Genomic DNA, 11,073 nt, shown 5'->3' with positions numbered 1-11,073 from the left:
AGGATGAGCCTGCTGGGAGCTGGGGTACCCACCCCAGCTTGCTTGGAAAGCGCGGGGGGCTGCAGCTGGGTGCCGCAGAGCAGCCCCCAAGCCTGGAGCGGGTGGGCTGCGGTGGGTGAAGCTGGTGGGGCTTCCTGCCGGCGTTGCTGGTGGCAGATCTGGGGGAAGGAAGTGTGCTCAAGTGAGACGAGCTGTCGTAATTTTTCCTTTTGTATTGCATAAGGCCTTTATTGGGCTGCTCTTTTCTCTTCCATTATTTCATGGGGTTTGTCAAAGCACTCTGCTCCCGCTGACAAAAGGTGGAGGGAAGGGGGCGGGAGAGCTGGCAGCCTCCTGAGCTGGAGCAGCGGGAGCAGAGCGGGTACGCCATGGCTCCTTGCAGCCCGAGGCTGGAGCTCGCTGGTGTACTCCCAGTTCCTGCCCAGCCACTCCCAAGGCTCTCTTGCAGCTTTGGCCTTGAGTGGACATCCACAGCAAAGCACTGTCCCTACAATTCCCAGGCAACCCTTCACACATCCGCTCCCTCCTGCCTCCAGCATGTCAGTGTTTAGCCCGGTAGCTCCTTAATCCTGGCTATTTACTACATGTATTAGCCAATGAGTAGTTACTCTTATGCTGTGTCCGTGCTTTCACAATCACACATGGCACAAGATGTCCAAGATGAAGCAAGCCGGGGCTGGAGCAGGCAGCATTAGGACGCTGGTGTCCAACCTCTCCTGCTCGCTACCCACGCTCCTTCGGTGTGGGTTTTACCTGCTTGAGATTTTAATCTTTGATACTTCCCGGTTTGGGAACAACTTCCAGTTTTTAGAGGATGTCTTTTTGTTTCTACATTTTATTTCTCCTTGCTGCTGTTTAAGCCTGCTGCAGGTGAAGGGGGTGGTCACCCTTTGGAGACATGTATGTGCTTAGTCACAGTGCGTATGCTCCCCAACCTGACTGTAAGCATTTTAAGCTGTTAAACATTCCTTTTTCTATTTTCTTTCAATCATCTTTATTTTTATGAGTTCCCCTTTTTATTTTTACTAGAGTGGATTGTGTTTCCCCCTGCTGCCAACTGCGAGACAGTTGTGGTTTTTGCAGCCGGGGTGGGGAGCAGGGCATCCGGATGTGCACCCAGCTGGGCACTCCTGGAGCATCTGCTCCCTCGAGTCACTGATTTCGGTGATCAGAGAAGTCATTTTGGTGCTTTGCTCCTGAATGATGTGCACCCAGCCTACAGCAGCATAATAGAAGTTTTCCCGGTGTTATTTTCCATCCCTGATGAACATTAAGTCTTCCCTGGTGTGTCCCAGCCACTGCCATACTCCAGCTGAACAAGGAGCACAATGGGAGCAGGGATTCGGGGGGGCTGTGGGATCTCCACCCTCAGAGATACTTTTTATTTTCAACCTTCTAGCATATGGGTACACTTGGTCGTGAGCTGCTGCCTTAACTGGATGTGGCACCTTTCCAAGTAGCATCACCTTCCCAGGGACCTCTCCCCACATTGCCCCGTGTCCCTGGTACCCAGGAGGAGGGTCACCAGCCATGCACTGGTGTGGCACAGCTTGCCTTGCAGTTCCATGCCGCCCACACCGAGCCACGCTCATTGACCCCTTGGCTGGGTGGGAGTGGCTGCCACCCAGGAGCTGGACTCACCCACACTGGCCATTCTGCTGGGAGCAGCTGGGCTTCCCCAGGCCTCACTCTTCTCATCCTCTGGCACGTCCTCACTCATCCAGAGCCAGTCAGAGAGGGACCTGGGGGGGTGATTGCCAGCCAGCTGAACAGGAGCCAGCAGTGTGCCCAGGTGGCCAAGAAGGCCAGTGCCATCCTGGCTTGTATCAGCAATAGCATGGCCAGCAGGGACAGGGAAGGGATCTTACCCCTGTGCTCGGCACTGGTGAGGCCACCCCTCGATGAGTGGGTTCAGTTTTGGGCCCCTCACTCCAAAAAGGCCATTGAATGACTCGAGCGTGTCCAGAGAAGGGCAACGGAGCTGGTGCAGGGTCTGGAGCACAGGTCTGATGGGGAGCGGCTGAGGGAACTGGGGGGGTTTAGTCTGGAGAAGAGGAGGCTGAGGGGAGACCTCATGGCCCTCTACAACTCCCTGAAAGGAGGGTGCAGAGAGGGGGGATGAGTCTCTTGAGCCAAGTAATGAGTGATAAGACAAGAGGGAATGGCCTCAAGCTGCACCAGAGAAGGTTTAGGCTGGCTCTTAGGAAGGATTTCTTTCCAGAAGGGGCTGTTGGGCGTTGGAATGGGCTGCCCAGGGCAGGGGGGAGTCCCCATCCCTGGAGGGGTTGAAGAGTCGGGTTGACCCAGCGCTGAGGGATCTGGTGGAGTTGGGAACGGTCAGTGTGAGGTTCATGGTTGGACTGGAGGATCTTTGAGGGCTTTTCCAACCAAGATGATTCTGTGATTCTGTGATCCATCTGCAAGCCAGGGCTGAACAAGGGACCTGAGGAAAAGCAAAAAAGAACTTGAGTCAGCGTAGGGAAGTACATGGCAAGAAGTCTGCCTTGCTTTAAGAAACCAGTTATTGGTGAATGTGACATCTGTCACTGTATTTTTTGTATTTTTTTTTTTTTTGTATTTTTTGAGGTTTCAAAAGAGCAGTGGAAAAATGCTACCCAGGGTAGGCCTGGAGTGAGGATGGGGAGGTGCGTCCCTGGGTCTGCTCCCCAACATCACGCCCTGGGAGAAACAGCTTGGAGGGGGACGGGGAGGGCAGAGAAAGGCCAGCTGGAAAACAAAGATACATTATCCATGGAGCACCCGTCGGGGCTTTTTAAGAGCAAATCTACTGTGGTTCCCAAGGCTGGAGCCTTGTATTCACTGTGGGGTGAGAAGTGGCCTTGCATGTCACCCCCTCACGTGCACAGCAAGGTGCAGCTAGGGCTGGGGCTGTTTCGTCCCAGGTCCCCACGCAGGCCCGTGACTGCACAGTCCAACACGTGCTCAGGCTCCATAGGGGCGCGTCAGGTATTTTCTGCTGTTGTAACTATGGAAATAAATTCTGCCAGGGCGTTTCAGAGTTCGGTTTTCTGTCCTACCCTGGCATCCTGGTCTCTGGCTCGTGCTACCGAGAGGCCTCATCTCTTCCAGCGGCTTACACCAGCCTGTGCCTGTGTCTCTGGGTTTAACCTAAACACACGGACCAAACACGCTCTGGCTATTTCCAGGAGCCACCTTCAGCAGGCTCTCTGCCGCACTGCCAGGCTGGAGGCGATTAACCCCCGGGCTGCCCATCAAAGCGACCGGTGGTGGACTACCGGCATTTAAGACGCCATCATTACGCTCCAGAGTCAACAGCCGCGGAGCGGGCTGGCTAGGGCTACCACGGATACATCAGAGCAGCGGGGAGGAACAGGCTCCCCGAGGGCCGGTGTCCGGCGGTGGCAGCCGGCAGGGCCCGCCCGGGCGGGGGCGGCACCGGGGCGGGAGAGGCGCGGCACAGGCCGGCCCGCCCCTTCCTTCCGCCCCTCTCCTCCGCGCCGCCCGCCCGCCATGGTGGGGAAGGCCAAGCGCCCGCGGCTGCACCGCGCGGCCCCCCGGCCATGGCCCGCTCGGGATGTGCCGCGCCCCGACCCCGGCCCCGGCCCCGGCCCCGGCCCCGGCCCCGGCCCCGGCCCCGGCGCGGGCGGCTGGAGCGCGGCGGCCGGCAAGGTAGCGGGGGGGGGGTGTGGGGTGTGTGGGGTGTGTGTGAGGCCGTGTCACGTGGGGCGGGCGGGCTGTCACGTGGGGCGCGGGGAGGGGGGGCGCTGACCGTGATCCGCGGCCGCAGCCTCGCCTGGGGCCGTGACGGGCGCGGGAGCCTGGCGGGGGGCGGCGGGCGGGGCCGCTCCCACAGGCCGGTCGCTCTTTTCCCGCCGGGGAAAGCCCCGTCGTGCCACCGGCGCTGCCCCCGCGGCCCCGGGCGGCTGCCGGCCGCTCCCCGGCGGGGGCGGGTCCCCGGAGCAGGCCGGGAGCTCAGACGAGGCGGCCTGGAGCTTCAGGGCCCGGCGCCAGGCCCTGCCTGCGCCCCGCATAGAGCGGCCTTCACCTTGGCTAGCAGCCGTGGCTCATGAGTGTGCGAGTAGCTGTAGTTGCCACACATCGGGGAGCGGTAAGGAATTCATAAAGATTTGGCTTTGATCTCCAAAAAGAAATTAACAGTCAGCATCCAACAGAACCGTTCAGCAGGAATTCTTGATTAGCAGCGCTGGGGTCGCCCTGGGGATTGATTCTCCACTATAAGGGCTCCCAGGATCTAGCAAGGGACATCAGTTTACAAACACACAAATTATTTATGAGATTTCCTGGAAAGGGGTGTCTTATGGTAATGAGTTCCCGGGATTCATTTCCATACTCCGAGCATGCGTAGTGAAAATAAGGTGAGGGTCTTCAGTGGTCGAGGGAAGAAGTACTTGGTTTTCTTCACGGTGTCTGCTCTTTCCAGAGCACACGCTGTGAATTCTTCCTAAACCAGCGAGATCACCCTCCCTAGATTGTTACCTCTGTGTCCTTTTGTTCCAGTTCCCCTCAGCTTAGTTTGCCCAAGTGCCCATTAAGGGCTTTGAGTCTGCTCTCAGTGAGTGAAACAGGGAGCGTTTTACTTTTGTCTACACAAAGAGGCCGAGGGGAAACACCTGAGGAGTCCTTGGGAAACAAACACAAGCAAAACTTCCGTGCATCACAGTTTAATCAGAAATTCATTGGTTTGAGCCCTTTCAAAACCCTAGAAAACAACGTCCTGGACCATGAAGGGAATGTCAGGGATTATGCTGACGATGAGTTATTTGACAACCTGGCAAAGTGACTATTTGATTACTTCACAATGAAACTAACTTTTGAGTTCTTGAAAGTAAACTACTTTCATCATAAAGCCAAAAAAAAAACCCACAGGTCAAAAAGACCCCTGCCCAGGTTTAAGACCCTTCCCCTGAGCACGCGTAGGGGTAGTGGTGTCTAAAAACCAGGTCTGTCACCTGCTGTGCAAGAGGTCAATAATCACACACTCAGAAGAGACATTACTTATTTATTTTAGGGTTGCGTAAGCCTCGGTGCTCGGTGGTTTTCCCCAAATCAAGCACACCAGCGGGACTTTTTGCGCTATATTTATACACAGAATTTGCAGAGATAGTGATTTTTCAAGTCCATCCTCTCTACAATGATTGGTTAGTAATTTACATACAATTATAATACTGCTGATACAACCCTTCTACTACGACGCATGCTCAGGGGAACGGTCTTCGCCTGGGCAAGGATCTTCTTGACCTATAGGCGTGATTTTTAGTATTATCATGCGGGTAGTTCAGCTACGGATACATGGACCTTGAGTTTGCTTGCCAAGTTGGCAATCTCTGCAAGGTCTGCTGGTTCTGGGATGTCCTTGCTCAAGGCTATTGGCTTGTTCTGCTGATTCGGGACACCTTTGGGTTTAACATGTACAAAACCCATCTTTCTTGACCTAAGCATAATCCTGCTACATTGTTCTAAAAATTTAACTTTTAATAGTAGAAGCATTATGTAAGAATGTGAGAATGTAATTATGTAAGAAGAATTGTGTATTATAATTGTATGATAATCACTAACCAATCAGTATGTAATAGGCGTGTTTGGAAAAGTACTAACCTCTGATTTTTGTGTGTAAAAGGCGCATGCAAACCTGTTGGGGTGCTTGATTTGTGAGAAAGTCCACCAAGCACCCAGGCCTGAATAGAGTATCTCTCCTGAGCACGTTAAGATTGGTTTACTGCATGCCGGGCAGGAATCCGCTTTTCAGATCAGACTCCAGTGGTGGCTACTGCTGCTCCACGCCGTCGGCCACGATGACAGAACTGCCACGCCGTGGCGGCTGTGGCAGCCATGCTCTGGCACGGCCAGGCCTTTAGCATGCAGGAAGGAGAGCCTTCTCCGGGCGGGGGCCGTGAGGGACGGGTGCCGGCACTGCTCCTGCCCGTGCCACCTCTCGCTGCCGTAGCTTGGATGCGGTAGCAGGGATCATCGCCAACGAGTGTGGGGAGCAGAGGGGTAAGAGGCTGCCTGGCTTGTTTCGCAGTCGTTCTCTTCGATTTCAGGTTAGGGAAGGTGGAGGTGAGCTGTGAGTTCACACGCAGTCATTCAGGAGATTTAGACCGTGTCTGGTTTTACCAGCTGTGTTATTAATACACAGTTCAGGTTAAAGCTGGGTGCTCCCCCAGCCCCTTTGCAGCAAGGACATGGAACAGCAGTAAATTGTTTTTATGCACCTACAGCCTTCCTTGTGAGGAGGGAGGAATAGGCTGTGCCATATACAGCTGGTTTTATACCACTGTGAAGTTACGTGTCAGCGCTGGGCTAAAATCATAAATTCTTCTAAGCCAGCCAGAGAAGCCAGTGTAATGCTTAAAGGAACCAGGTGCTAAAGCTTTGGTAAGTCGCTTGTAGTCACTGAATCTGCTTAGTGTCCATTGATTTAGGATCTAGGCCCCTCATCTGCTCGTTTGTTGCTTATCTGTATTGTTATGTACTTCATACCTGTAATAAATCTTGCTTTTCCTAAGGGTGCTCTTCACAGTCCTCCTAGGAGTAATACCTGAATTCACTTGAGTGAGGTGAGGTTGAGTTCAGGTAGAAATCTGTTAGGAATGTAACAGTCCAAAACGTGACGTTGTGAAACTTCAGTCTGCGGGGAAGAGCCTGGGGGGGCCAGGCCGGTGGGGTGGCTTACCTCAGGAGATGCACCTGCACACTACTGCTGGAGTGTGCACCCTGCTCCTGCCTGTATTTGATTTTTTTTTTTTTTTTTTAACAAACGTTGCCTTGTGGTGTTTGTACTGACTCCTGCTTAATGTTTCTTTTGGATAAGGACTGGGACTTCTCATCTTCTGGTGTCTTTGCCGGGCTGAAGATTGACCCTGATACTCTAGTAAAGAAGCTCGACTTGGACTCCAGAAGCATCATTTCCTCCAGAACAGGTTTGTTGTATTTTGAATGAGTGCCACTTTAGGTTGCCAGCAAAGACACTGGCAACTGTATTTGCAGTGGCTGTCAGAACAAACCCAGGAGCATGGAACCCAAGCACAGCTTCCCGCGTTCCTGCAGGGGCTTTTCAAAGCGGTTTCTGTTTGAGGTTGGAGGAGGCAAAAAGGCATGTGTGTGCTTAGTGCTCCCCAGGTGGGGAACTAGCTCTACCTGTGCAGCTGGAGCCCCCACCTGTGGGATGTCCCTGTGGCCTGTGGGATGTCTCCATGCCTGTGGGAGGGATGTCCCATAGGCACCTGGTCCCCAGAGGCTGAGGGGACAACAGAGCCCAGGCTGTGGCCTTGTCTTTGGGCTTCCTCTGTGGCTGCTTTTGCCTCACCAGCAGCTGCCATTCATGCCCCAATATTTTGTCAGCAAGTTGCTTGTTGTGCCTCAACAATGCTTTACCCACAGCAGCCTGATGCAGCCAGTTCTCTCCTCCCGTCCTTTGCTGTTGCGAGGTCCCTGGCTCAAGGACTCCTGGGCAGGAGAGGCCAGCTCACCAGGGAGTATGGGGAGTGAGAGTGGGAACAGGGAGGAGACGATAGAGGTGTTTGTTTCTAGTCCCCCAACAAGGAAGTCCTGCCTCTAGCTGCTTCGTGGCAGACAGAGCTTTGTATCTGAGACTGGGTTTTACCTCTCTGAATGGAAACAGATAGCACAGCGATCTGTCCTGGTGCAGAAGATGCATGTGACTCCCAAATACCTTGTTTGCAAACTAAATTAAATTTCTTCTCACCATGCAGATTAATATTGCTGCAGTGACTCTGTTTTCGTGACCAGGGCTACAAACAAACCCAGTAACCACCCAAGGGCTAGTGGCTACCCGAGCAGTGGTGAGCAGTAGCAGCCATAGCCCATCGGTCATATTTGGTCACAGTGGGAAGTTTGTGTGAAGACACTTTTGCTGGAGATGCTTGCCCTCTGCACAGAAACCTTTGTGAAATGTACTGTTTTCAAAACACTGAGCTCTTTGTTCCTAACTCTCCTGGGAAAAGGACATGTGTGCATATGTGTGTGCATGTGAACATAGCCATCTCTTTAATTAAATTAGACAGCGTGTTGTTGCAGGCTGACAGCCTGCAATCCTACTCTTTCATTGCAGGCTACAGCTGTACATGTCTGGTTTATAAATAGACCTGTGCTGCTGGTCCCTGTGCAGTGCTGATGATGCAGATGTGCGGTGCCTGACTATGTTTAACCCACTCTTGAGGCTGCATGATGGCTTCCTGCAGACAGTGATGCTGACCCCAGTGCTTTGTGCTCCCTTGCACTTTCCAGATGATCAGCTAAAAATAGCTGTTTATTTGGGGGCTCAAAACTGCAATTGAACGAAGCAAAAAGTGAAATTTTTTTTTTTTTTTAAGATCTTCCCAAGCTGCTGTGCCCTTTCTTCTTGTGTCACTCTGGAGCCATGTGGAGGCTTTTTCATTATGGAAATCAATTCATTTTTTTGTGTTAATTCAGTGAACTGTAACTAGGCTGTGCATACAATGGCAGACACCCTGGAGTTAGAAAAGAGATTGTAGGCAGAAGTGCTTTGTCTCCTGGGATCTCTGGTCTGCTGAGAGCCTGTTCAGCAGGAAATTCAACTTTACTCCAGCCCTCCCTGCCCCTCTCCTCCCATCCCCCCGTAGTTCAGTGCACAGGGTAGGATTCTCCTGTACATTGTTATTTTTAGATTTAATAGCAAGACAAAAAAGTGTTTCTCTCCCACTTGCTTTTCAAGCTCTGAGAAGGTCAAGTTGGCAGGCTGTAGGTGGGCTTACTCTCTCTATCTCCTGTGCTTTTCACAGCTGAGGAAGATTTTTTTCTGTCAAGGACCCTATGTGGCAGTTGCGAAAGCTGGTATGTTTGTCCTCCCTGCGTGTACCTAAGATTGCTTCACATTATTGCTGGTATCTCTGTGTTTTGTGTTACAATCTGGCCTTGTGCTGTGACACTTTAGGGACAGCCAGGAAGACTTCAGTGTGGGCTTAAAGAGGCCTGCAGGGCAAGAGTGAAAAAAGGGAGCAGTTACAGAGCTTGGACCTGTCCAGAGACACTCTGCTGGGTTACCAAGCCCAGCTGGCAGCTACAGGTTTTGGCTGTGTTATCTCTCTTCCTTAGACCCTGCAGCCCCCTGCTTTTGGGGATGTGGTTCCCAGAGAGCCAGCATCTCACTCCATGGCTGGGCTTCCATGGCATTGCAGCTTGGTTGAAGGTATCTGCATAAGATGTTTCCGGGTAAACTTCCAACTACTATTCTGCCTCTGTTCCTTTCTCCACTTGGGCTTTCACATTTTGGCTTTGTCCTTGAACTGGTGGACCCAACTTTTGTCTTGACAGAGCCCGAGCACCACAGCTATGTGAGCTGGAGTGCTCTCTGCTAATTCTGAAGCTGTCAGATGTGGAGCTGGCCCAGAAGGATACACAGGGATCAAGTGGAAAAGTAAGGAGGAAGAGGTGGTGACATTGGCTGCGGTGCCACCTGTCAGCACAACCCCTCACTGTTTAAGAGAGGATAACAACTAGCTGGATCAGCAGAAGGCACCTGGAAAGCCTGGTCTCCTCAGAGCATGATGCAGGGACAGCAGTTACTCCTGGACCAGTGTGAGGTGGTGGTGTGGGAGGAAGAGCCAGCCAGGCCTGTTCCTGCGGGGCTGCCTGGAAGATTTGGAGGGTTGTGGAGCTCCCTTTCCCCTCTGTCTTGTCTCTTTGTCCTTCTGTAACAGGGATGACCGGGTGACAATGATGGTGCATCTTTAGCTTGCTACTTCTCTTGGGTTCCTTGGCTTCCCTCTCTGCCTTGTATGCCTAGCATGTACTTTCTGGCTCCCCACTTTCTCTCTGTCCATCCTCTGCCTATTCAGCATGCTCACTGGTTCCTTCCTCTCTCCCACATGGCCTGGGCACTCAGGGTAGCTTTTACAGATTTTCTTTACCTTTGTCCAGCTGTGAAGGTATCTGTGCTCATGACAAAATATTCTGCTTCATTTTCTCTGGAGAAGATGAGGTGACTCTTGGTTCCTGTCATCTTTTTGCTCTAAGACCAGGAGTTCAGAGAGGTGAATGAGGACTGTTAGTTGAGCAGCTAGAGGAGGAGATTTGTTTCTCTCCACTGTTACATTCCTGTGTCTGCCATGAGCTGACTGTGCCCTGCCATATCCCAGTTCTTCTGAATGCCTTAGATTTGGGAGGTGGTGGAGAGCTGAAGAAGCAAGCTGCAGAGAAAGGCAGGAGCCTCTTTGAAAGCCTCAGGTGCTGCTAATGGTTGGGGCTAAAACTGTAGTAAGGATCACCTCCCCCAGCCTGGCCTGGAGAGACTTTTTTCTCAGGGTTTGTGTTCAGCCTTGTTGTTAAAGAGGATGACTGCCTTCTCCTCATGTTCCTAGTTCCTAAGGCAGGTTTCTCGTTGCCCTGTCTTCATTCAAAGCAGCCTGCAGAAGGATGGGAGTGTGGGGAGATGTGTAAGCACGCGGGCCTTGGGTGCGGTGTGGGGAAAAGCTGCCTGTACTGTGGGGCTCTAACAAAGACAGTCAGGGCAGCTTGGACAGTAGGCAGAGAGGTGACATTCTGAATTTGCTGAATTATTTGGAGTACCTGTAAAATCAGGTTATAGTGGCAAATGAAAAATATCCCTTGCGTACTGAATTTTTACACTGTGCTTCACTCTACAGGTCTGGTCTCTTCCAATTAAAATCTAGTCTGAGGAAGAGCTTGGAATTGGGCAAGATTTCAGAAGATGTCAGCTTGGAGCTCAACAGTGGTCAAAAAAGCAAATGGGCTGTTGGGAAGGAGGAAGAAAAGAGAATGACCTGGAGACCGTTGCTGTGCTCCATAAATAAATCCATGGTACATGCAGCTCTTTGATGCTGTGTGAGGCCCTGGTCCTCTCGTCTCAGAAAAGATGTAGCAGACCCTCAGATATTCAGAGGAGGGCAGCAAGGCTGCTTGGAGGCCTGGGATGCCTGTGTAGTTGTTCCTAAAGCAAAAAGTCCTGGGCTTTTTGGGAAGGCAGCGAGGCAGGGTGTGATGGAAGCCTGGTAGCTGTGTGATGAGGCAGGGTGGGTGCAGCTGTCTGCTGTTTCTTCCACTACAAACCTGGAAGAAACAATGACAATA

General features: G+C 52.3%; 1 protein-coding gene across 2 annotated transcripts in view; it reads left to right on the top strand.

The window, feature by feature from the left end:
• Positions 1-3,470: 3,470 nt before the first annotated feature.
• The window catches only part of SLX9 (SLX9 ribosome biogenesis factor), a 59,856-nt gene continuing 52,253 nt past the window's right edge, over positions 3,471-11,073 (top strand). Inside the window, exons 1-2 of one of the 2 annotated variants that reach the window (XM_074829932.1) lie at positions 3,471-3,651; positions 6,815-6,923. In XM_074829932.1, coding sequence (XP_074686033.1) covers positions 3,493-3,651; positions 6,815-6,923 — 268 coding nt within the window. In that variant the 5' untranslated portion in view covers positions 3,471-3,492. Of the gene's footprint in view, positions 3,652-3,805; positions 4,091-6,814; positions 6,924-11,073 lie in introns of those variants that run through there. The other variant, XM_074829933.1, reaches the window with a different exon arrangement.

The sequence above is a fragment of the Strix aluco genome, chromosome 6, assembly GCF_031877795.1.
Source record: "Strix aluco isolate bStrAlu1 chromosome 6, bStrAlu1.hap1, whole genome shotgun sequence".
NCBI classification, from domain to species: Eukaryota; Metazoa; Chordata; class Aves; order Strigiformes; family Strigidae; genus Strix; species Strix aluco.
This window is presented reverse-complemented; position numbering and strand designations above follow the sequence as displayed.